Source organism: Dermacentor andersoni, chromosome 7 (genome assembly GCF_023375885.2).
Source record: "Dermacentor andersoni chromosome 7, qqDerAnde1_hic_scaffold, whole genome shotgun sequence".
In the NCBI taxonomy this organism is placed as follows: domain Eukaryota; kingdom Metazoa; phylum Arthropoda; class Arachnida; order Ixodida; family Ixodidae; genus Dermacentor; species Dermacentor andersoni.
Genome location: NC_092820.1, coordinates 2,792,752 through 2,820,323, shown reverse-complemented (window position 1 = coordinate 2,820,323; position 27,572 = coordinate 2,792,752). Strand labels below are relative to the sequence as shown.

Here is a 27,572-nt window from a genome sequence, read left to right as displayed (position 1 = left end):
ACGAACACTTAATCGTTGGTCTGAGTTCAACAGTTCTCTCGCTCGTGTCACATTGTCAGTCATAGTGGTCGTAGATGGCCATCCAGCGCAGTCCTTGTCGTCGCCCTCTTCCCGGCCTTCCAAAAGGCCTTTTGCCACCGAAACACTTGCCGATCTGACCAGGCATGTTCTTTATAAGCAGTCTTGAGCATAGTAACAGTTTCCGCAGCGGTATTGCCAAGTTTCACACAAAACTTGATCGCAAATCTTTGTTCTAATGAGCGCTGCATTTTCACTTGCACAAGAATAAAAAACAGCTCTCACAAACGGGCCCGTCCGACACTCTTCGATGTTCGGAGCACACTGACTGACGGACCGCTGCTTAGCTGGATTCCGTCACTACTAGTTTCAACCAGTTAGACTGCTCTGACATACAGTCACATCGCAATAAATTTACTGACATTACTTTCAGGACAGACCCTGTATGTGGTGATAGACAAGCTTTTTAGATATAAATGTTGGGAACCTGGATGGAGGTGAGGGACATGTACAGTAAAAACAAGATGTATAAGGTCAAAAATTAATTCTTTTAGTCAGAAATTGGTCAGTGGTGTCTGGCTTCTCTTGTTCCCTGGCCCTGGATGGTGAATACAAAGTTATATATATATATATATTTAGTTTTGTACAATCAAGCATAGAATCATTGCCTTCTACCTGAGCTAACGTATGGGGCAGAAACTTGGAGGTTTCTTGGAGACGAAAAAGGGCATTATGTTGTCATGTTGGAAAGCACTTTTCCGGAGGAGGGTGTGTCAGCCACTGACATAAATTTTAATGAAATTTATACCAATATAGCTGACATAAAATGTTGAGCTGTCACGAAGTTGAATCAGTTTGGTTTGACAACAGTCTCAAATGATGTTAAGGTGGAAAAAGGTTTTCTTTTATGCGCCTTCTTCAGTGCAAAACACACAAGCTTAGGGAATCCATATCAGAACCATTGTGTCGGAATATAAATCATGGCTTCATGTTTCAGAATTTCTGCAGACACACCTTGACAGGCTGGGAATCAACGACCAATTCCTTGCTGCCAGCTCTCAGACTGTTGTACACTTCCTGCAAGAGCATAATCTGGGGAAAATGGGCAGGCTTTAGTATAGATGCAGAAGATTTATACAATTCTTTGCCGCAGGTGCATCTCTTGCAGTTTGTTAAGGACTGCATACACAAGCAAACAAGTTAGCTGGAATTTGCTGAAAGGTGTAAAATTCTTGTTGCAAACTTTCTGGAGCTTCTTGATCTCTATTTAAGGTCAATTTTGGTCTGGTGGGAAAGTAAAATATGTGTCCAGAATGCTGGAATCTGCATAGGTTCCGGTGTTGCACCAGTGCTCAGTAATATTTTAAGTTATGTTGACCAGAAAATATTCAAAACCTGAGTGGGCTTGCTCTTAAAATTTTCAGATACGTGGATGATTATTTGTTTTTCATGAGCAAATGATAACTTTCACAGAGCTGTCATCGAAGTACTGAAGCTATTTAGAGAACAATAGCAAGGTTTCAACTTCACTTTAGAAGTTCCAGAAAAAAAAATGTGCTGCAACTTCTTATGTCAGGCTTACTTTTATGTGGGATCACGTATGCTGGGGATATCAGTAGAGAACTTCTAAGCTCCTTCTTGATTATAGGTCTAGCCATTCAAAACTTATTAAGTACAGTATTGCCACTCACGCAATTAGAGATGCCCCAACTAAGAGCTATCCTCACCTTATCCTTGAAAGTGTAAGGAATCTGGTGACAAGGCTTAATTAGGCAGGTTATTCAGTTTCAGTGGTTTTTTTATCTTGAAGCACGTTAATTAAGGAACTTAAGGTGTGACCAGGGTGGAAGAAGCTTAAGGAGTAAGAGCGGAACAAAGTTGCCATTATCCCCTCTATTAATTGTCGCACAGGCAGAAAAAGGTGGCTTCTAAGTTCCAGGAGAGGATTAGGTTTTCATTTAAAGATAAGCTGAAGGGAATATGTGAAGCAATAAACAAGCTTATTCTTCACAACTGGTGTCTGAGCAGGGAGGACTGCAAAGTGAAATATAGCATACAGTTTGTCTCTTGCACACGAAATGTTGTTTATTCGATTCCTTTTTCTTGAAGCCTACAAAATATATATCAGTCAGACTGGAAGGTGCTTAAACATTCGACTAAGGAAGCACCATAGTTTTTTTAAGGGTTTTTGCGCATCCACACCTTTCTGTGCATTGTTGCAGCATTGGGCGTCATCCAGTTTTTGAAAGTACTATTCTGCTGTTCACACACTGTGAAAAGCTCTCACATGAATTAATGGAGGCTTATCACATTAGAAAGAAAGGCTCACTATGTGTTAGCCAGCCATCCATCTCGCTGCAAGATAGCGAGGTTGCCGTGTTAGATCTTAAGTAAAGCCACTGAGTTGCATTGTGCCTTAGTAATTGTTTTTTTACATTGATTAATCAGCCGTGACATGTGTGTTGCCGTCAAAACATGTGCATTCGGTGATGTGAAGGTTGTTTTGGTATGTATCTGCATATGCTAGGGGGCCGGGTGTTGGTCACGTGATGTGTGTTATATATTGGTTGTTTTCTTTCAATAAACTTCATTTGATAGTGCTGTATCCTGTCCCATTCTATTACTTTTGTCAGCATCTGTCATGCAGTAGCTGCCATGAAGCTTCAACAACTTGTCCAATTTTCTATCATATTTTCTATCGTATGGAGCATTAGAGTTACGAAATGGGTGCCATGGTATATATGTATATATATATATATATATATATATATATATATATATATATATATATATATATATATATATATATATATATACATGTGTGTGTGTGTGTGTGTGTGTGTGTGTGTGTGGGTGTGGGTGGGTGGGTGGGTGGGCGGGTGGGTGGGTGTAAAGGTAAAATGGTGGTAAAGTGGGGTGGTAAAAGTAAAATGAAGAGATTTTCACATCATGACTAGTCCTTTTAACACATTTACCTACAAAATTAAAGACTCTTCTTATTAAGCACCTTGTACATAGGTATTCATATTACTAATAATCTTTCAATGCAAATGCATATCAACTTTTTGAGTAATGCTAATAACTGAACACATGGCTTTTTGTGCTGCAAGTTTTCTTGGGACTCCTGCTTCCCTTAAACTTATGTTGTATAATATGCTTGCAAGATCAAAACTGGAGTATGCTTCATCAATCTGGGATACACCGGCAAAAAACACAACTCTCATATTTAGTTGAAGCCATACAAAACCAACCTGTACATTTTACTGTAGCTGCTTATTCCCATGCCGCAAGCATATCAACAATTAAAAGTTGCCTTGATTGGCTAGGCAACAAGAAAACTTACCTGTTTATTTCACAAATTCTCAAATGAAACGTTTTTATTACCTCCTTGTAGCTCATTGATATATATGTGTGTGCGTGTGTGTGTTCTGAGGCTGCCTTTTACAGGAATAGTAAAGATTGGTTTGGGAAGTTGGCACCTGTACCTTGAGGTTGTAGTTCATTCTCAATGAGATACAAGGAGGTAATAACATATGTTTCAATTGAGAATTTGTGAAATAAATGGGTAAGTTTTTTTGTTGACAAGCCTGGCCAATTAAGGCAAGTTTTAATTGTTGATATGCTTGCGGTATGGGAATAAGCAGCTACAATAATATGTACAGGTTGGTTTTGTATGGCTTCAACTAAATATGAGAGTTGTGTTTTTTGTCGGCGTATCCCGGATTAATGAAGCATACTCCAGTTTTGATCTTGCAAGCATATTATACAGTATAAGTTTAAGGGAAGCAGGAGTCCAAGAAAACTTGCAGCAAAGAAAGCCATGTGTTCAGTTATTAGCATTAGTCAAAAAGTTGATATGCATTTACACTGAAAGATCACTAGCAAAAAATCTGATTGGGCAACCTAATAAAAATTATATCAGTTTTTTTCTATTGCATTATGAAACGATACAACTGATACACTGATAAAATTACTTTTAGTTCTATTCTGGACATATCTGTGCTATTCTGCTTGTACAAGTCTACTAGTGTATTCTTTTTATTAGTGTAATAGTGTATTCATATTAGTTTGCCAGAACTATAGTCTATCAGTATCTATGTGTGTTGTATAGGTGTAATGTGCTTCAAGGAGAAGCAAGCTTCCTCTTTTGCCCAAAAAATGAGTCAGAAATAATGCATTTATATTATCAGAAAAGACAATACATATAAATCAAATATGAAGCCCAGGATTCAGAAAGGAAAGATTGTTGGAACAAATATACACCATACAACAGCTTAAAAAGAATAAAAATGTGATCACATTTAAAAGAGAAAAAATGTTTAGATTGGTTCACAACAAAGTTTAGCCTCTTTAAACGGGAGGTTATTGGCAGTCAAGCCACCGAATTGGTTCACACGTACACCACAAAGATTATCAGACTTCACAATCTGGAAAGCTAGTGAATGGAAGTGGTGGGTTCTTCATTATTCATTACCATGCCTTCATGGCTTTTTGCCAGATAAGTATGTCAGACATTCCAGTTTGCTTATGGAGGGTGTCTATATACTTCTACTAGACACCGTCACTTCAGATGACCATAATGAGATCATCTGATCTTCTCTCGGAGTTTGTTGTGAGAGCACAGTCTTTGTTTGGATTGGGTGCAATGACATACAATGTACACCAAATCCTGCATCTTCCTAAAAGTGCGGCTAAACTAGGACCTCATTGGTCGCATTCTTCATTTGTATTTGAAGGCGGAAATGAACTTCTTGTGAAATTGGTCAGCAGAGCTAATGATGTTCCTTTACAAATATTGGAATGTTATGTACTTGCTCGAAAGTTACAGGCAGCTAAAGCTAGTTTAAATCTTTCACCAGAAGCAGTGAGTTTTTTTGGTGTACAGGAGAGGAGAGCTGGTCAGCAGACAGTTTCGTTAGGCACTGGAAAGCTGTGCCTGAACTTGGATGAAAGTGAAAAACAGGCTGTAGTCCACAACCGTGGCTGTGACTCAACAAGTGTCACTGAATATTAGCGAATGGTCATAAACCAACAAACATTCCACTCTCTCCAGTACACTTGAACTATAAAGACTAAAAACAGTGCATTTGTCAGCCTCTCAGGTGCGTTTTCTCTCATTTGTAGAATTCTTACTGGAGCGAATTCTTGTATAATTCTGAAATGCAAGAAACTATTTCCTGTTGAAATTCTCTATGCAAAGCACCTTTCAGTCTGCGTCAGAAGAGAGGAGCCACTAGTTTACGTAACACCCAGCGAAGTTATGCGCCTTTATGTGTTTATAGAAATAGACAACAATATTTTTGAATGGACAATACGAAACCTTTATGAAAGAGACTAATTCCCATGCTCAAAACATGGCAACGATGAACAGTATGTCTTCAGCCATGGTACATGAATGTCTGGTAATAACAGGTTATAGCTTTAAAAAAAACTGTTGGTAACAGTGCACCACACTTTATGGCATTCTGTAATAATCAGCTTTTTGATGTTTGAATATATTAACCAAGCCAGAGCGATCAAAATTCTAGAGTGTTTATTTTTTCTTGCGTTAGCTTCTTGTTTTCCTAATGAACCAGCGAGCCCAATTTGCCACTCTTCATTATTGTACTCTTGTTGATTAAGTGCTTGGGGAATTGCATGGTCTGCATGTTGGCAGTAGTGATGCAGCTGCTGATGAACAGCTGCAGTAGCCAAAAAATGACAATATTTTACAGGACTTATGCACAGTTTCGGGTCGGTGTCCTTACATGTAGCGAAGGGCCCTACTTAACCACGTGACTGCCTTGAGTGGGTGATCACAGTGAACAAACAGTGGTTCACTAGCAGATGGTGAAGAGGTAAAGCTTCTCAGTCTGTATGCAGAGGCATGGAAAGCAGCTGAATGTTAAGTGAGCAGTTATGCTACTTGATACAACAGCATCATTTTCACACCGTGCATCTGTCTGCCTCAATTTATTTACTCCTTTGACTCAATGTAGCTGGTGCAAGTTTATCCGTTAACTGTGGCAGCATGACTAAGACACTATCTTTTTTCTGAATGAAACAAGCAAACTCTGAAATTTTATTTTAACAGTGTATTACGGTTTGAATCAAAGACTCCAAACACTATATATGAAGCCTGTTCTGATAGTCTTCTTTGCTTTCGCATGCTGAAGGCTACACAGGTTAAACTACTTTTACACATTTCGACGTGCGGTGGTTGAACTAGCACCCAGTGAAGAATTGTGTCTTCTGATTTTGCAATATGTGCACTGATGTTTAGCTGTTTTTGTTCATGATAATGTGGTTTTAATAATGGTAAATCCATGTTCTTACTTGAATAAGTTCTCAGATCTGTACTCACTTTTGCTTAAATAATATTGCTGTATTGTCATGTTCTGATATATTGCTGTAGATCTTGTACCAATAGCGATGCTTCTCCTGTTTCCTTGCTTCCTGTCAGTGTGCCATGCCAGTTTGTTCTTTTTGCACAAGCTCACTTGTGTTCTGTCACATATCACAACACTTTTGGGATGAGTGCAAAAATGCATAGTCTAGAGAAAATAGCTTCATATGAAGTTGTAATATTATAAAAGCATATTCCAAACCTGGTGTTCTATACAGCATCTGTGAGCACAAATGGGCATGGTGAAGTTGATACTTCAGTCTGTGTTCTTCCTCTTATGTGTTTGTTTGAATGTGGCTAAAGTTGCTTGCTTATTCTTTAGATAGTGGAGTGTAAAACAAACCCTAGTCATGTTTGTAGTCATGTTGCTTGTGTCTTGTCCTTGTTCCTTTGTGGATGGATGCATTAGCGTTGTTATAATTTTCAAATCAAGTAAGCACAAACTAGCCCAGAAAGTAGCTTTAATGAAATCACGTTGGTAGTGTCTAATTTATGGCATTCACAAACTCAGCCGGACATGTTAGAGCTACAGTTGGTATCCACAGTCTTGAAAGTGCTTTGTTTTGCTTTTGTAAATAAACTTTATTAGAACAGTAGGAAGATACCTGTGAAGAAAGGAGTCAGACAAGTAGACACAATCTCTGCAGTGCTATTCACTACGTGTTTGGAAGAAGTATTCAAGCTATTAAACTGGGAAGGTTTGGGAGTAGGGATCGACGGCGAACACCTCAGCAACATTCGGTTTGCCGATGACATTGTTCTATTCAGGAACACTGCGGACGAGTTACAACAAATGATTGAGGACCTTAACAGGGAGAGTGTAAGAGTGGGGCTGAAGATTAATATGCAAAAGACAAAGATAATGATAAATAACCAGGCAAAGGAACAAGAGTTCAAGATCACTAGTCAGCCTCTGGAGTCTGTGAAGGTGTACGTCTACCCAGGTCAACTAATCACAGGAAACCCTGACCATGCGAAGGAAATTCACAGAAGAATAAAAATGGGCTGGATCGCATACGGCAGACATTGTGAGCTCCTGACTGGGAGCTTACCATTATTATTGAAAAGGAAAGTATACAATCAGTGCATTTTATGGGTGCTGACATATGGCGCAAAGATTTGGAGACTGACAAAGAAGCTTGAGAACAAGTTAAGGGCCGTGCAAAGAGGGATGGAACGAAGAATGCTAAGTATAACTTTAAGACACAGAAAGAGAGCAGTTTGGACAAGAGAGCAAACGGGTATAGATGATATTCTAATAGACATAAAGAGAAAAAAATGGCGCTGGGCATGTCATATAATGCGCAGATTAGATAACCGTTGGACCATTAGGGTGACAGAATGGGTACCAAGAGAAGGGAAGTGCAGTAGAGGATGGCAGAAGACTATGTGGTGCGCCAAAATTAGGAAATTCGCGGGTGCTAGTTGGAATCGGTTGGCGCAGGACAGGGGTAATTAGAGATTGCAGGGAGAGGCTTTCGTCCTGCAGTGGACATAAATATGATGATGATGATAATAATGACAGTAATCCTGTTTTGGATATGCATTAAATATTGCACATCCGTCTCGCAAAATTTGTAAATGTAATTTTGTATTAAAAGAACTGGAGCACACCTGCTACAAAGATGGACTGATACTTTTCTCATGCAACTTCCCCAATGTAGTTTCAAAGGCTAGGTAACGCTGCTGTGCTTTGAAAACGTGTGCTTTAATTTATGTTAAAACATGTTTAGGATAATATATCTGCATACAAGCTGTAAAAAGTTTTGATAATTGCACAGTTTATACACTTCATTTTTATTTGATACTCCAATATCCCAACTGTGTTTGTTAATCTGTTCACGTGGCAGGCAATGCATTCAGGGTTGTATATTCAGTTCATTTTAAAAACGTCTCTTCAGGCGTGTGGGCACCGGCATGTGTGCTATTTCTAACATGCTTTATCAGTGCCTCAATCAGATTTCTGTATGTCATATGATGATCTCTATCTGGGTTTAAAAGACTGATACGTACATCATGCTATTTGGGCTTGTAGGCAGCACAGTGAGATCTATCTGCTGCCTGCCAGTCTGGTAAAGAGTTCTATGGGTCAGGTAGGAATATATATCACTCTTAGAAGGACCCGTACAACCTATACATATTCCTAAGAGACTATAGAAATTTCTATCAGTTTTTTTTGCTAGGGTACTGATGTTAGGTTTTTAACTAGTGATGGCACTCCGGAGAGACATTAGTGGAGACATTGCCCCACTGGGCACGTGCAGCAGCTAAGCCCAGTGGTGGGGGGAGATATGGACTTTGCACCCGCTTCCGAGAGCAAGGATGACGTGGCATGGCGGCGGCGCCCTCTCCCCTCACGCAACACCTGGCGCGCTAGAGCGACGGCAGATGTACCCTTTCACCCGCTCTGCTCCGTAGAGGCACGCTCGCAATGTGGTCACAACCAATTGGATTTGAGGTTCCATTTCGCTGAGACGACAGACGCCGGCTTTTTTGCTCAATGGGCCATTTGTTTAGTCTGTTTGAACAGAAACAGACCTGCCAGAGTTTGGTTGTTTCACAACAAAACACACAGTCATCAACAGAAAGTTTAGTTTTCTACGTTAAGTTCTTTGCGAGATCTAAAATGAGAAAAATCAAGGGCCTAAACACTCAGCATTGTGGCATGCCAGAAGTGACAAAAGACAGATTTGTGAATTGGAGTTGTTAACATAAAAATTGTGTTTAGTCATGAAGAAAGCATTCAGTGAATTTTAGTAATTGCATGTGGATCAATATTAAGTTAGCTTATTCAGGAGAAGGAGGCAGTGGCACAAAGTAGCAGAATTTAAAACGCTAAAAGCATCCATTCAACGCAAGAACTAAGTTCAATGGAGGAGATCAAGTTAGTGAACATGACAATATAGTTGTGTTTTTCATGAGGGACAAGGTCTTATGAAAACCATGTTGACATTTGTTGTAGAAGTTTTGTGACGCAATTTAGGATTATTATGGAGATTGAAATAAATGATGTTACAGGGAGGCTTGGCAATTGAGGCCAGCAATTGTTCCGCCCAAGTGTCTCTCATAATATTACTGTGGTAGATCACCACGTGCATTCTGTTCTAGAAGCTGAAAAGGTAATGCTAATCTGTGTAATGCATCTGTCGAATGCCGACAACAGTATGATGCTGATGCGGTGACAACGATGGCATGATCGACGATGGGATGACAATTCTAGAGTCATCACGATTGAGGCATAACGACTTTGGGATGATGAGTGCATGCCTGGCAACGACTGCATATTTACTACACAGCGTGAAGGCGGCAGCATCCGACGGCGTGATATTACAACTAATTTGAAATGACAATGCAATGATGACGACAGATTGAAGACTGTGAATGGTGAACAATGATGCGTCCACTTGGCAACTAAAGAAAAACATATGAGGACAGCTAAGCATGTCTTATCTGAGTTGTGATTGCGAAAGCATTAATGCCCAATTGAACGCTGCTGAGCAGTCCTTCGAGTTTTACGCTGCAAGTGATGCACCCTAGAGCTACATTGGGCCCGAGCTAGCAAGCAGCAGCAGCCTGCGGTGCCAACACCGCATGCCACCGATGTGCTGCATGACCAGAGACCAGGAAACAGCAGTGGCCACCAAGGCCGGCAGGCACGCGCAGCAGTTAAGCCCAGTGGAGGGGGGAGATACGGACCGGGCGGCGGCTTGCGAGAGCAAAGATGACGTGGCGTCGCGGCGACGCTCTCTCCCCTCACGCAACACCTGGTGCACTATATAGCGACAGCAGGTGTACCCTTTCACCCGTTCTGTTTCGTCGAGGCGCGCTCGTGACGTGGTCGCAGCCAATGGGATTTGAGGTGCTGTTTCGCTGAGACGACAGACGCCGGCTTTTTTGCTCAATGGGCCATTTGACGCTTTTGCATAAATAATCGCTACAGAATACTGACGACGTGGTTATGTTGAGCTCGCGTTCACGCTTCATCTACACGGACCACCCTACCTGTGTACTTTTGGTACTGGGGCCAATTCTGTACCATGCAATACACTCAGCCATGGAGCACCCGCAACAATCACGCGATAGGCAAAAAACGCTGTGCTTTAAACATGCACCCATAGAGTGCCCCAATATTGCAACCAGCCGATCCGTGCATAGTGAAGCGTCCGCATGGCCGCGTTTGCCACGTGGCCGTGCTATGCGAGTGTGTGGCTGATATATCAATTGAGTAATCGAAAGACTGGTTCTGAATGCATTTACTAACCAATTTGAGTCCGCGGCACTTTTATGTGCTGCTTTGAATAACTGCATGTGGTACCACGGTTCCCGCAGTCACCCAATGCATGTGGCGCGTACTTTAGCAGCAGCACTCGGCGTGTTTCGACTAAAGCAATTTCATTTCAATTCTGCTCGCCACTCATGGCGGCTGTAGCTGCTTATAGTTATACAGTACTTTGGTTATAAAGTACAGTAAGTCTAGTTAATAAATTCTATTGGGATGTGAGGTTTTATTTAGTTAAATCGAGAACTTCGTCAAATTGAAACCACTTGATTAGATCACGCAACATGCCATAAAATTGATGCAAGAGCCAAAAATGTCGTTTTTGCCTACGTTCACACTTATTGTAGCAGTTGAGCATGTACTCTGCCTTAACAGAAGAAACGATTAAACATTCTTAAAAGCTATATGTCAGTGATACTAAAATCATCAGAACTCAATTAGACCTTCTATACCCACATTTTTCTTTTTAATTATGGCAAATCAGGCAAGATATTAGTTGATTCTAGGTTTTCAGTGCTCATGAATGTGACAGTGAAAGTATTGAATGTCATGTAGTATAATGCAACGAAAACAAGGACACAAGAAAAAGCAAAACACAGACATAATTAGGCGCTTGTGTCTGTGTTTCATTTCTTCTTGTGTTCTTGTTTTTGCTGCGCTACACTACATGCTGTTCCATGATGATCAACGAACAAGCCCACATTGCCGCCCCCGTGTAGAGAACAGGACATTTCGTTATACACTTAAACTTTGATATAACAAAGTAGGTAAAATCGGCAATTCGCTTCGTTATATAGAAATTTCCTTCTATTGAAATTCGATCTGTTATGTAAATGAGTACAGTCGCCGATCGATTTTTGTTGCACGGGAAGGGGCCATGCAATTTTCCGAATTATTGGGCAATAAAAAAAAGCAAGTTTGAATGAGAAAACATTTTATTTTGACGAATATAGGAGTCAGCGATGAATGATACGGTTTCATGCCACGTTGATATCGTCACATCAGCGGTACGTACGAATTAAGTGACGCCATATGCTTTCGCGTGCACTCCGCCCCCAAAGCGTCGCCCGGTCGCACTGCGACGACGCTATCATGAAAAGCGCCGGCAGCTGGGAGCGAATGCTTCGTCTGCTTCTCGTTCCAACGGGTCATCAAAACTCGAGATTGCGCAACTTTCAATACTAAACGTGCGGGAAAACAGCTTACATGATGCCACGCCGTATTGGCATGCCCGCTCTTTCCACACGCAACAGATTACCTCTAGAGCAGGGTGCGCGGATGCATAGCCTGCGGAGCCACTCGCAGTCATGGCCAAGACGCGCGCCAACTTACTCCCCCACTCCGCCCCCACGCGCGCGCTTGATCGCGTTACCGCGAGCTCGCTTTCCTTCCCCACTTTGCCATTGCTCGCGTGGGAAGGCCGCACTTACGAAGCCACCATCTTTCTTGTCTCACCCTCGCACTCTTTCACTCGCACCTAAAGCACAAGTGCGCGGGGCGCGATAGGATCTGATCGCACTTGGACTTAATTTATACGGAACATGATGCGGCTCCAAGCTGTTCTTGTCGCGCCGCACGCAGTTTGAGAGGTGCGTTTGCAAGCAGCCGCTTGTAATTCAGTCATTTGACTATCTGCGTCCGCGGAAGTTACCATTGATTGTCTTGGCACTCCTCTGCGGCAGAAGCGAAATTTCGTTATATTGAAATTGCACACAAACACACTTCTTTATATTGATGCTCTAAATGCATGGTGTCCTATGGAGAAGAGGTTATGAAAAGTTAAATACTTCGCTATATCGAGAATTTCGTTATACTGAGGCTTAACTGTATAGAGATTTGAATTTATATACCTTGTTGTGCAGCTCCTTGGGTCATGGTTTCTATGACTATGACTCATATGACTCTGTATCTGTTGCGTAGAAAATCTCTCTCGCCCCATTTCCCTACCGTTCTCCTTTTGGAGGAGGCCCCCTCTTGATGCCACTCTTGGCCCACATCATTTCATAATCGAGGCATGTAAGGACACAGTTCCTTATGCGATGCAGCTCTGACATCATGCGTACCATACAGAATTGTACGTGAGCCTGAGCCCATGCATAACCATTCTTCTGATCAAATGTTAATTTTTAGACTGACATCCTTTCCTCTTGCATGACAGTTATCTCTGCTGTATTGTTGCTGCTCTCGCATGTATGTATACCAATCAATTATCTTAGTCAACTTCTTCTTGAACATTGAGTCCAATCTTTGCCAACTTAAGTGTGTGTTGAATGTTAATTTTTTAAGACCTGTCTTCACAATCTGCCTCCACCTCATCCATTTTAGCATCCTCAATTCAGTCACTTCTCCATCCTGACTTCTAGGTGACTTTATTAAAATTGTTAGGTTCCATACAGTATTGCTGGTCATGTATTGTCTTGTAAGTTTATTAGACAGTGAAAATCTTCAACTTGACTGGAACCTGTGTAACGTAAATATCATAATGCATCTTTTCAGTTTTTCCAAACTATGTCAATTACGCTGATTCTGTGGGCTGTCCAAATTTTCCATGTTGGTGTTTTCAGTTATCATTGAACCAAGGTATCCGTCTTCTCTATGGTTTACCCTCAAGGCTTCCCTTTCATCTACTCTGAGAAATTGGCATGCGGCTACCAGATGTGGGCAGCTTGCCTCACAACACTTGCACATGCTCAGCTACTTTTGCCTAACCTTTGTGCTAGATGTTAATCAGCATGAGCAAAGCAGCGAGAATGGGGAATTATGAAATTAAGGCAGAGGTTCGAGCATTAAGGGAAGTCATACTTATGAGGTGACTACATGTCAAGGAAAGCATTAAAAAAAGATGGGAATTTGCAGTTTCCTGTTTATTGGTCTATTAAACTCTCCCTAGCTGTCTCAGTTATTCCATCATGTGTTGCAATTTTTAGTTGCAATATGTTCTTATTAAGTGCTGCCACACTTACTACTAGAAGTTTGAGAACTTATATTTCTTATTCACTTTACATCAGCTATTGAATGTAATGCCCAGATATGTTCTCAGTCTAGTTCAGTGGGAGTCACTAACACAGTGAATGATCATGAAACATGTGTGTTCTTAGAAAGTGCCTTCATGTGATGCAGCTGTAAGTTAAGGTAGGGGATGCTTTGGAAAGCATGTTATGTGGCTTACATGAGAATTATTTTATGCCAGAAAGCACACAAATATTTGTGTTTATTTCTGGTGTTCTTCTTCCTTAATTACTTTCTTGATTCAGCGCATATATATGAAGCAAGAGATCTTGGCTTGTTCTTTCTTTACATTAGCAAATTACATTAATCATATAATAGCACACTTTATATAATTGAGCACATTAAAAGTCACTTGGCGAGCAAAACATGTACTTGTCTTTTTGAATATCCCAGCCTAATGTTTTAGTGTGTGCAGTTTGGACGTGATTCTTGAGAAGCACTACATCTGCTTCAAGTATATGAGGTATAATTGCTTTTGCTTAAAAATAATCCTAATCTTCCTTGATAGCTGTCCTTTTTTTACTAGACAATATAAGCATGGTGCTTAATTCCAAGATAAATATGCCTGCTGTAACTGTATTCATCAGTGTTTGACTATTCGTTACCTACTATTCCTATTAGAAAAATGTATTTGCCAACCTCCAATTATTTGCATTGAAGTAGTGAAGAGTTTGACAGCAGCCTGTCTGGTTTGGTCAAAAGAGGCACGGTAAGTAGTTTAAAATTAGATGCTAACAATAAAAATGAAAAATAAGAACTGGTTCAACTGGAGCTTTGTTCACAATCTTTGCGAACAAGGCTTTCAAGTGGGAGCCGAAGCATCTATCTTGTATGCCCGATCTTCATTTGCTTATTATTATTATTATTTGAGTTCATCTAGCCCTAAAGAGGTGGCAATTTATTTTGAATACTACTCTTTGCATTTTGTTTCCATTGCTGAGTTTTTTTTTTTAAAGTAACTTCATGCACCACACAAGTACAACTCAAACATTTTCATTCTTTCAAGGACGTCACACCTAGTGGAAGGTATTCTGCACTAACATAATTATTTTGAGATTTCCAGTAAATACGTAGTCCTCATAAAAAGTATCTAAATAATTTTGGCCTAAGCGGTTATACATTAACCATGTAGGCTTCATCAGCTTCTGACATCACTTGGTCTTGGCAAACTTGTGAGCTGACAAGTTTGAGCATGCAGTCACTTCCCTCCATCTTTGTTTCGATGAAGGCTTGCCCTTTGGTGCTACTCTGGATCCACCCCCGTTTCCTGTGATTACCACTACGGGCTTCAAGGCACACACCCTCAGGAAGACTTTTCATGCACAAACCTGGTTCTTTCACACTGTTACTAAGACAGACATTGAAAGCAAGGATGGCATAGCAGGCATGTTGGTTACAGAAGTACTTTATTAAATAGCTTTGTAAGTATTCATCTTGTGGACATTTCCACATCCTCTTCTGCTGAATTAGCTGGGGGAGCATGTCTCCTTCTCATGCATACCCCAGCCCAGCCAATCACAACTTCAGCAGTGGATGAAATGGACATTTCTGCTAGGTGGACACAGAATACATCCCCTGTGCTCTGTCCTATCTTTCCACCTTTCTCCATGTATTTTACTCAGTAAACTACTGGTTCAGCATGTTGGCCACCTTAATCAATCTTCCAATATCAGCACTTAAAAGGTATACAATACAAATAAGGCACTGTAAACCCAAGCAGTTAGGCTGGCGATTGCTGCTGTTATGCACCATACAGGCAGACGCAATGGCTTCACTGTAGCTTTCTAAGTTAACTTTACTGAACTTTGAATTTAGAGAAGGCAGAATATAAACACAGACTAGCATCTTCCTTATGTGCTTCACGCCTCTGCTTTTCTTGTGTTACTAAAATAAGTATGTTGAACCTAAATAAAGTAAAAGGAAAAGGAAATTGTCACACTAATTTCATTTCACTGTCTTTTTAAAGGTATAGCAAGATTTTTTAATTGCATTACGAGTGGTTACTTGTTTCGATCTTAATGTTCATTTCTCATACTCCAATTGGACTACAACTGTTCCCTCATCCACAGCTATCAAGGCCTTATGGCAACTTTGGAAGCTCTCTGAACTGAGTAAATGCTATGCATTGCATTATTTCTTAATACATTTTCATGGCTGCCTTTAACCTCTATAGTCCCTCATTAAAGCCAGCATCTCTCTTGTGACCACATTTAAAGCGCTTGTGGTAATGTATGCCTAACAAGAAAGATGGGTGCTTTGTAGTGCTAGTATGCTCTAAGTAAATTGTTTTATGCAAAAATTGCTGACATAATTGTCTGACAACTACTGCATCATGTTTGCTATTTTGCCTTCTGTTTCAAATTCACTGCATCTATACATTTTACCAGTGCATGAGTAGGGTTCAAGGCTGTTCTTTAAAATGCTCATGAGCACTTATCATGATCAGTTCCCCATATAAGTGGTTTTGCTGATGAGAATACAGGAATACGAGCAAAATTGACATGGAACCAACATATAGATAACGTCTGCATGACTGCCTATCAAAAGTTATATTTTCTGAGAAAAAAACTGGAACATGCATCGCGTAATGTAAAACTTATTGCATACACCGCCTTCATTAGGATGATACTAGAATATTCAGCCGTTGTTTGGAGTCCCCATCAAGTGATGCTTAAGAGGAAGCTGGAAAGGATACAGAGTCTGGCGGCACATTTTATTTGTTCGACATACCGAAGGAAGGAATCGGTCACGCTTATGTTACAGCGTTGCAACTTCTATCTTCTTGAGGTACGTAGGAAAAAATATAGGCTGAAGGTGCTTTATCAAATAATGCAGGATCAACTTTAGATTGATAAGCTCAAATATCTACATGCTCCAGGCAAAAGATACCCGCGAACTAACCACGACTACATCATAAAGCCGGACCATACCAACAGTGATACATATCGATACTCATTTTTCCTGGATGCGATAGAAATGTGGAACCAATTGCCAAACGCTATTGTTAGCCTAAAAGATGTCGCCGACTTTGAAAATGCTGCTGAGGCATATTTATGAAAGTTTTCGATTTAGTTTTAAAGTGCCAAGTGATATGTGCGACTTGATATTCATTGTACGCATTTTGATGAATATCAGAAGTGTGCCGAACAGCATTCAAGTGAACATCTTATTCACTGTGAATTGACAAGTGTTAAGCAACTTTACGTACATTGACATTGTCTATATTTGATTTATGTAATTGTATTGTCCTCTCTGTTATGACCCTCTACGAGGGTTGACAGTATTAATAAATAAATAAATAGACAACAAGGAATGTGGGTAAGTACACTTTATTTTCAGCACACGTTTCTTTAATGAACGGCTGTTATACTGCTAAAATCTGCACATTTAATAAAAGTACACTGCTCTGCTTCATCACTCCATGCTAAGTGCAAGTATCCTGTACCAGGAAGTCAAACCAAGACGTGGGATGTTCAGTCTGTGAAAATAAAAACGAGTTTGAAACATTAACGTGCAAAAACTAAAGCACACTCAAGAAAATAAACACAGCACAGGAACATATCCAATGAATCAGAATTACCTTTGAGAGCAAACATATAGTTTCTATGGCACAGTCATCATCAGCCTGGTTACGCCCACTGTAGGGCAAAGGCCTCTCCCATACTTCTCCAACAACCCCGGTCATGTACTAATTGTGGCCATGCCGTCCCTGCAAACTTCTTAATCTCATCCACCCACCTAACTTTCTGCCGCCCCCTGCTACGCTTCCCTTCCCTTGGGATCCAGTCCGTAACCCTTAATGACCATCGGTTATCTTCCCTCCTCATTACATGTCCTGCCCATGCCCATTTCTTTTTCTTGATTTCAACTAAGATGTCATTAACTCGCGTTTGTTCCCTCACCCAATCTGCTCTTTTCTTATCCCTTAACGTTACACCTATCATTCTTCTTTCCATAGCTCGTTGCGTCGTCCTCAACTTGAGTAGAACTCTTTTCGTAAGCCTCCAGGTTTCTGCACCGTAGGTGAGTACTGGTAAGACACAGCTGTTATATACTTTTCTCTTGAGGGGTAATGGCAACCTGCTGTTCATGATCTGAGAATGCCTGCCAAACACACACCAGCCCATTCTTATTCTTCTGATTATTTCCGTCTCATGATCCGGATCCGCCGTCACTACCTGCCCTAAGTAGGTGTATTCCCTTACGACTTCCAGTGTCTCGCTGCCTATTGTAAATTGCTGTTCTCTTCCGAGACTGTTAAACATTACTTTAGTTTTCTGCAGATTAATTTTTAGACCCACTCTTCTGCTTTGCCTCTCCAGGTCAGTGAGCATGCATTGCCATTGGTCCCCTGAGTTACTAAGCAAGGCAATATCATCAGCGAATCGCAAGTTACTAAGGTATTCTCCATTAACTTTTATCCCCAATTCTTCCCAATCCAGGTCTCTGAATACCTCCTGTAAACACGCTGTGAATAGCATCGGAGAGATCGTATCTCCCTGCCTGACGCCTTTCTTTATTGGGATTTTGTTGCTTGCTTTATGGAGGACTATGGTGGCTGTGGAGCCGCTATAGATATCTTTCAGTATTTTTACATACGGCTCGTCTACACCCTGATTCCGTGATGGCACAGTGAAGAAACCTTATTCCTCCGGCTTTTTTTGAGCGCGAGAAAATATGAAAGTGCATGCGTTCTCCCCATATTGTGTATCTGTCACCTTTTCACACACAACAAAGATGTTGTCTCAATGTGCCCAACTGTCTTTGCATATCCATTTCTCTGCTCTCATACCATGATACCTACAGTTAAAGGCTGTAGCAATGCTTAGCTTGAATGGACCAACACAAGCTACATGCATTGTGCTGTTGAACATGGCATTGTAAGTTAAGATTCATGCACAGCACATTCATGTGCTATAAACATTTGATTGTGATTGTAGGCGAGATAAATAAAAAGAAGGTATGTAAATAAGAATGTTCCCTAATAAGCTGTGCAGAAGTGCTCTCCCGTTTGGACAGAAGCCGAGCACAGCTGCAGTGAACAAGCCAACTTATACAGCATTTAAAATCTAGGTTCTAAATGTGTTACAGATTTTTCTGAATTCATGGTCGAAAATCTAGGTGTTAAAGGTGACAAACATTTAAACAGGTCTCTATTCAGACTGGTAATGCTATGTGTCACCTAGTTTGATAAAATATACCATATCACTGGTCTCCCAAGCTAAGGCTGCTGTCCAGTTGCAAGTGCAAATCACTCAATTATGTCTCGGGCACGTTTGAGCAAAAGGCAGCCAAGATTACTGTGCCATTGAGGTCTATTTCCTGACATCTGATTTCTTCTCAGAAAGCCACCTCTCTAAAAAAAACCTTCACAACAACATAACCCAAACCTTTCTTGAGAAAAGCCATCACACTGGTCCTTGAACACTAATTACACAGTGGCTCCTTGTGATGTAATGTTATGTACGTCAGCACCTTACAAAGTACAGGAAAATTTAATAATGGCAGTGTGACAGGTACACAGAAAAGTAAAGGGATAAAACATCACACAGGCTGCCATGAGTGTTCATATCTCTATTTCAATGTGGATGTTTTTAGCAGTGAATACATGTTCTCATTAAACTGAGTCATAATGTTACAAAAGCGAAGGGCAAGGGTCTTTACATTCTAAACTGACAAATGTGCTTTATTATGATTCACCGCAATACAGGAGGTGTTTTGCAGTGAACGGTCACGTAAGATTTTGGCTAACTACGGCGGGCGTGTCCTGCAGCGCGGCCTCTTGTGTATTGCGGTAAAGCGTATTAATGTGACAAGAGCTAACCTGGCATGTATGGCTTTAGCCAACAAAAGTTCTCAAGACATCATGCATCCTGCCACGAAAATCTGCTTTGTTGAGAGTAGAACATTAGGTTCGTCACTGACAGAAACCATACATTCCAGATTCACGTAAATCTTTCCCAATATTGGCATGCTTCACCGCAACACACAAATATGTTGCGGTGATAACGGTGGTCGAACAGGCTGGTGCAAATGTTTCGACAGGGGAGCGTGTCTTCATCAGGGCAACTGCTTTCCTTGGCAGTTTTCCTATACGTGAGACCCCCCCCCACTTCCAACAGGGGAGATTTAGCTGGACCTTTGCCAAGAAACGTACCGACAAGCGTTTGGTAGTGGCTGGTAGAGATGCAGGTGTCTAAAAAGCGTTGCGAAATTCGGTTCCATAAGGTTAGCTTCAACGCAATACAAATATGTTAAGCAGTTAGACATACATGTTTTGCGGTGAATCATAGCAAGGGTACCTGGCCTTTGATGCAAAGCAGCTTCCCAAGAGGCACGCTAATCCAGTGGCTAGTTATGCAGTTCCCCGCATGCGAGTGAGTTCCCTGCGTTCGGCGGTTTCCCAGTGACATACAAGATGACATTGACTGTGTTGTAAATGGGCGACGGCACTATATGCTGATGCAAAAGCGTCGTTTCGCTTTCGAAAACTGCGCTCGGCTACAGAGAACACCTTGACTCGCATATGACCAAAGCAGTTGAACAGGAAACTACGAAATTACGTAGCTATTATGGAAGAAATCAACAGTTCAGAAAAAAATGGCCGTGTAAACATTAACTGGCTTACGAGGTCGACAAACCAACGGTTCAAAGAATCACAGCCACGTCCGAAAAAGATAGCGCTGAAGGCCGGCCTGTACACTTAGGCGCCTCGGCGCGCGTAATGTAATAGGAGACGGCAGCTCCACAAGTACATCATTAAGGAACACATATATGTCGGTGAAAGCGGTCACTCTTCAGTTCTGACATGCTTCACCGCGTAACACTAGTCTACTGCGGCGAAGCTGACTTCAGGACGCCGATTTCTTCAACTCATTTAGCGAGGCAGGTCCGTTTATCACGCTTGGCAACGTTTGACATTTTCTGCATTAATTTCGTTTGTTCTTTTTAATTTTATTATCACAGTGACCCTGTATCACGCAGTAGCAGAGCTAGTGCAGCGTCTTAGGTGCGTTAGGAAAGGTAAGCGTGTATGCAGCAGGCACGGCGGCATTGGCTCTTGTTTGGAAACTTCAAGAGACGCTCTTCCGCGCAGCGATGTCATTTGTATTATTAAAAGAATGCAGGTGATGATTAAATGAGCCGCAGCAAAGCTGTAAAAAAGCAGTAGTAATGCTGTTCTAAGATCCTCTCGCTCGAGCGAGATGGTCCTAGAAAAAAAGCGCGATGCAACGCGATCTGACGGAATAGCTCGTCATGCCAGTGTTTTCTTACGTCCTCGTTCTTACGCGTACCCTCCCCTGAATCAGACTACTGAATGGTTCTGTGCACGCACTGACGATCCTGACGGAGGCAATACCACTCACATGAGCAGCTCCATATAAGATGCCACGGCCCATTCCACATGCCGGCTGCAATTTGACGCGGCCATGAGGCAAAATATGCGCACAAGGTACCTAATGGTAACGCATCAAACAGCTCACAGCCCCGATCCTTTATTACACGCATATAGCGTGGAAAGATGAATTACTCACGCTCTAAGTGGGCACGGAATACGGACCGTTTCGCAGCGCAGCCGGCTCCGTAAGACGGCCGCCATGGAAATGAGCGGATGTGACATCATGGGTTATAGCGGACGTGACGTCATGGGTGAACGTAGACATTTCGGGCACCTTTCGTCTGCTGTGCCCCGGGCACAGCAGACACGGCCTTAGGTGTAGAGTGCTGATCCTATTGTTGGATGCCAAGCCCGTCGGCCAGCGCAGTCGCACGAAAACGACTACACAATTATCTGGCGGTCGTAACTCACTACTTTTGACTGAACAGATTAAGAAGCAATGAAGCTACCCGCGTCACCAAATTCAGACAAACTTCGACAAGCAAGAAAGCGCGAACTGTGAGGGGGGCCTATTTCAACAGGTGATACGAGTGCGCCTTTCTGCCCATTTTAAGACGTGCATTGCATTGCGAGTGATAGTGGCGTCAACGCCCCCTGTAGCGATGGGCGTTGAAAAGAAATGCATTTATTATTAATAATAAAATTAAACTTGTATTTTCTTAACTCGTCACGAATATATAAAATTGACTAGGAAATTTATTTTCGTTCAATGAATCGAACTGTGTCTCGTTTGAATTAAAAAACGCGTTTTTCTTTTCCAGTGTTTGTTCCCTCCAAACCTAGTCGCGCTTCAATCGCTGCTCCCATAACCCCCCATGCTGATGTCGGTGACAATCTGTACTGAACCGCTTTTCGCCCGAAGCTTCGCGACCTATTTGAATCGACCTTGCTGTTAGCTTTCGTGAGGAGTGGAACCAGTGGAACTTTTTCAGCTGGTTTTCAGTGATTGTGAAATCAAAGCAAAGCTGGCCCTTTATTCTATGAGTTGGCGGCAGTGCGCAAATATGCTCGGCATCGAGGCGGTTGTGCTCGACATCGAGGGTACTGTGATATCTATAAGCTTCGTGAAGGTGAGAAAGCATGTAAAGCGCGGGATGACAGAATGCCATTTTTGATTGACGTCTTAGGTTGAAACAAGCCTGGCAGACGCCTGCACAATCGTGGCGACGTTCGCTCGTGTGCGGGCCCTTGTCGCTAGAAACACCCGCCTTCGTGTACTGCCTGCCTACTTGGATTATTCACAGACGCTGCTAGAAATTCGAGGCTGCCAGTAGAAGTGCGCGTCTGTGAACGAAATTTTTCGTGGCTGAAGATACTTTGACAACTTATGCGATCTAAAAAAATAACAAGCTTTATCGTTTGTGAAAGCTAACTTGCATATATCTTACGCTTTGGCAGACGGCACATTTGTTGTAGGAAGCGAAGTGTCGTCGCTGGCTCTTTCTGCTTCACTTGGCAACCATTCCTTGGTTCACGTACGCCGGGCTTCAAGCTCGTACATGGCAACAGAAACAAGTCACGGGGAATCTTATGCAAAGCGAGACAGTGCGTGGTTGATCTCCTCTAGTGATAGTGAGAACCAGCTAGCCCACCAGCACAAGCTCAGCGCCTCGGAAAGCACCCCCACCCCAAAGAAACGCATATAAATACAACGTGTTAACGTGCGCCGGATCCTCCCTTTGACAGAATCACTACTAAGCGCAAGAGCCTGTCGGGCCTAACACTAGAACCTTATGGGATGAAGAGGTACCTGTTTTAATGTTCAAATAGCACTCCGACATTTAAATGTGTAACACCTACTGCAGGTCTAGTACAGCCACCTATCATAGCTTTGACCTCTTCCCCGGAGCTTTTGCATTTTTCTCTCCTCTACCCCTCTATTGCAAGTGTGTGTTTGTGATTACGAATATTATCTAATTCTGTCACACTGTCCTTCGCACATAAACAGCTCCTCTCTTTCCTTTTCACCATTCGTGCAGTACTGTTAACTGATTAGGACATGCGTCACATTCTGTTTGGATGTGGACAAGTGAAAAGGAAGGATGAGGACAGGTTGAGGATAAGATGCATGGTTTGTTTTACATAGAGCAATGGCACACCGGGAAAATGGCACAAAATGGACAATACTTGAATACAACTTGGTGACAGCCAAAGAGCAAGCGAAACAAGAGTCCTATGGCTTAGTAAGAATGTCCTTGTGCATCTGAGGCCTTCTGTCATGATTCATGCTGTAGCTGTCACAGAACAAAAGGTGAAGGAGTTTCTCACAGTTCATCGACGGACGGCGATGCGGAGGTGGATTATAATGGAAGAGCGGTCCTGTTGAAGGACGAAGTGGGTGCGAGCCGAGCACTTGTCACGAGTTGCCTCCAGTAAGCGGTGGCTTTGACACCGCAGTCACCACAGTTCACACCTGTGGTGACTGGATCACCTGGATCACAAGCCCGGAAGGCCCCTAGGTGGCCTTCTACCTTCGGGTGGTCCCAGTAGTGGAAGTCGGGCAAGAAGGGACAGTGGGTGAATTGTGGCAGACACCCTGGTTGCAGGCATTGTGCCAGTGACGCCACGGTAGTGTGTCTTTCGAGCCTGCCTGCCGGGTCACAGCCTGCTGACAGTACGCCCTGTAGCCGACCTTGCTCGTCTGCATTGCTGTTCTTCTGTGCATGTGCCACCTGAGCTTGGCCCACACCTCGGGCACTCTACCGTTGCCGTCATATTTTATTTGTGGCAGAGTCGCCACACGACTGTGAAATTTGCACTCCAATGTTTGTGTCAAAGTACGCTCACTACAGCATGTCTCCTTCTTTTGTTTGTGATGTACTCTTGTTCCAAACAGTCCCATTAACATCAAGTAGAGCAGAAGCATCTTCAATATGCAATGGAATAAGGTTTAGAATGGGAGCACATGCTTTCTCATGGACTTGAAGTAGAGGGAGCCAGAATAGAATATGTTGCTGAGCTAGTTGGTTCATTCTTGCGTGGAATGAGTGCAAACTTTAAACACATTGTAAGACACATAGTGCCTGTCTCTCCCGTCTAAAGTTTGTGCTGATTATTCCACGCAAGCAAGCCATAGTTTTGTAAAAAAATGCTACAGGGAGACACTAGTGTGGCGCTAGTGTCTACGGGAGCTGCAAGCATGGCGATTCAGCAAACAGGAGAGTGATGGTTTGCCTAAAGTTCATTTCTGGCTTCAAAGGGCCTTGTGGCTTAGCAAATGGATAATTTCATATGAAATATTGCATGTAATGATTCACAGTGGTGGTGCATATATGTAGAGTCCATTTGCCTTCTGCATTTAGAAAAGTAGGATTGCTTTGAAATTTGTGTCAATAAGGGCAAATATATCATAGTAAACAGTTGCAACAACATCTGAGCAATAAGCGCAAGGACCAGACAAATCCATGTGTGGTAACCACAATGATGGCTGAACAATTGCAGCATCAGAGTTCCTTCCAGTAATTCTTGTAGTAGACTTTACGGATGCAGTAATATTCAGTGGCAGTGATAAGCACCAGGTAGCACGCATATTTTTCTTAAGAATGTAAAGTGGAGTAATGTTGAAGTGAAGAATGGCTTGGAACTAGGGCTGTGTGAATAGCGATTTTCGAGATCGAATCGAATAGTTTTCAAATAATGAACAGCCATTATCACTATTAATATACATTGATGTTCAAACCATAGTATTCTTAATGTTAGCAAGTTTCCATCATTACATAGGCTGTTATGAAACATTCTTTATTAAAAGCACAAATGGCAAATCGGGAGCAAACAAGTAGTGTCTTCACATACTCGGGACCCTCCAAAGAATGAGAATGATCACTGTATAAACCTGTGAATTATGGCTACCTGAGCGATGTAGCCAGCTTTACTGCACAAGTTCTCATGTTTTCTGTCTATGCTATGCCCGTTGTTGTGAAAGTTTAGTGTACTTTTGCTTCAATCTTATGTTTGAGTGCAGTGGATTTGAAATATTAGAAAAATATTCGCATTTACAAGTACCGACTATTCGATTCGAAGACCGAATCAAACAGGACAATACTCAATTCATTATGCAAAGGTTTTGAATATTAGCACATCCCTGCTTGAAACATGAGTGCACAGTTCCTTGTAAGCACAAGCTGGGCGCCATTTAGTATATACAGTGATGAGGTGGCAGCAGAAGTGGACTGTATTGCTAAACAAAACAAGCAGTTTTATTTAGCAATACAGTCCCCTTGGATACAACCAAACCAAGGAAGCATATTCTAGTCTTGCCTCAAGTAAGTTTACATAGTAGCTTTTTGGATTCAGGTCACCTGGAAAAGTTGCAGCAAATGTATCCTAGCAAATGTATCCTATTCTTAATAACGTATTTAATGGGAGTAGTGCAAGATGGGTTAAATGTTATCACAACACCAAGATTTCATTTCATTTTAATTTCCTTAAAGACCCCCGTAGGGGGTTTTACATAAGGGTTGGGGTTAACATGAGAAAGTAAAACATTTGTTTTTCATGATGACAGGTGGAATGTAACTTTTTCTAGGAAGGTTGATGGACAGGTGATGGCTGCGATTTCATCGGGAAGGTCGTTCCAGTTGCTTGCTGTTCGGAGGAAAAATGACTTGGAAAATATAGTCGTACGGGCACGTTGGCGTGAAACTTTCAGCGGATGACCAATTCGGCGAGACGTGCGTGATGGCGATGCGCAGATGTATGGTTGCTGTTTGAGCTGGGAATAATAAAATTTGTGAAGTAGGCACAAGCTAGAAATACGGCGATGGAGGAAAAGACTGCATAATTGGGACTGTAGCTTGAGAGATGAAACACTAATATAGGTTGAGTATGAGCCGTGAATGAAACGTGCGGCTCTGTTTTGCACAGCTTCTAATGAGTCAACGAGGCAAGCTTGCTGTGGATTCCAGATGGCGGATGCATACTCAAGTTTTGGCCTGATTAATGATTTATAAGCAAGTAGCTTTACATTTTGAGGGGCGTCATGAAGATGATGTTTAAGAAAGCCTAGTTTTTTATTCGCAGATGATATTAGTTTTGTTACGTGCTCGCGCCATGATAAGTCATTGCTGATAGTGATGCCGAGGTAAGTATAGGACGGGACAAGTTCGACAGGAGAATTGGAAATCTTACAAATAAATGCGGGTTGTGACGACAATGAAAAGACATGAGCTTGCACTTATTGGGATTAAGTGTCATCAACCAGTGATTGCACCATGATTGAATGCGGTTAAGATTGTCCAGAAGGGATTCTTGATCAGCGGTATTAGTAATTGGGGCATAAATAACGCAATCGTCGGCGAACAGACGGACATGACATGATAAATTTTGTGGTAGATTATTAATATAAATTAAGAATAGGAGGGAGCCAAGGACAGTTCCCTGAGGAACACCCGATGCTACCGGTAGGCGGTTAGAGGAGTAGTTGTTAATAGTAACAGACTGAACGGTGTGTGAGGAATTCTTTTAACCATGCAATAATTTCTCGATGCAAGTTTAGTCTGGAAAGTTTTAAGAGTAGACGTTGATGAGGTACCTTATCGAATGCTTTGGCAAAGTCTAAAAAGATGACGTCAGTTTGTAAGTTAGCATCAAGGTTGGAATGAAGATTGTGAAGAAAGATGGCAAGCTGTGTCTCACATGATAAGCCTTTTCTAAATCCATGTTGGGATGGAGTGAAAAAATTTATAGAGTCTAGATGCTGCATTATCTGGGAGTAGATGATGTGTTCCATTAGTTTACAAGTGATGCTAGTCAGGGAAATGGGTCAATAGTTGAGTGGAGAGTCTCTGTTACCTGATTTGAAAACAGGAACGACCTTCCCCATCTTCCAGTCTTCTGGGATGATACCTGTGGCGAGTGACTGAGAAAACAACAAGCATAAAAACTTGGATGAAATGTCCTTAGTGTTTTTGAGAAACTGTGTTGCTTTTATGCTTTTTTTTAGATGCTTTTATGAGAACTCATGGTCTAATGAAACATTAAGTTGCAAACAGGAACAGTAAGCAGGCTGCTTGCTTTGAAAACTTCCATAAATTTGAATTTATGTACTCTTACACAAACTGAGAGTGGTTTCTAGTCAAAGGTTTCTAGTTTAGGTTAAGATCAAGCTTTTACTGCTGCAGTTTGTGGCACACTTTTTCAAAAGCTTTCAAAAAGTCTCAAAAGAAGGCAGTCAGCTAGTGAAGATTGATCAAGGATTATGTTTGTAAGTGAACAATATTAGCTGCGTTTCACATGAGTATGACATGTGGAAGAAGCTAATTAGACGCAGAAATATGTGCTCAAGGATTTTATATGAGATGCTAGTAAGTGATGTTGATCGGTAATTAAAGGAGAACGCTTGTCACCCAATTTATGAAGTTGGATCACCTTCCCAATATACCATTCAAATGGTGGTGAACCTGCATGAAGTGACTATTAAAAGATTAGTGGTTAGAATGACAGAAGAATAGGAAGCGGTTCTTTTGAGAATTCGACTGATAAAG

General features: G+C 41.8%; 1 protein-coding gene and 1 long non-coding RNA gene across 4 annotated transcripts in view; one reads left to right on the top strand and one right to left on the bottom strand.

Moving 5' to 3' along the window:
• Enoph (enolase-phosphatase E1) overlaps positions 1-27,572 on the top strand; it is a 260,291-nt gene that overhangs the window by 56,714 nt on the left and 176,005 nt on the right. Inside the window, exon 1 of one of the 3 annotated variants that reach the window (XM_050182505.3) lies at positions 21,898-22,160. The exons of 1 other annotated variant lie outside the window; for it this stretch is intronic. In XM_050182505.3, coding sequence (XP_050038462.1) covers positions 22,071-22,160 — 90 coding nt within the window. In that variant the 5' untranslated portion in view covers positions 21,898-22,070. Of the gene's footprint in view, positions 1-21,897; positions 22,161-27,572 lie in introns of those variants that run through there. One more of the 3 variants, XM_050182504.3, reaches the window with a different exon arrangement.
• LOC126535698 (uncharacterized) lies at positions 17,005-21,395 on the bottom strand. The gene is made up of 2 exons (XR_007600559.2): positions 21,227-21,395; positions 17,005-17,169 (listed from the first exon to the last, which is right to left on the bottom strand). It is a non-coding gene; the product is annotated as an uncharacterized lncRNA (long non-coding RNA).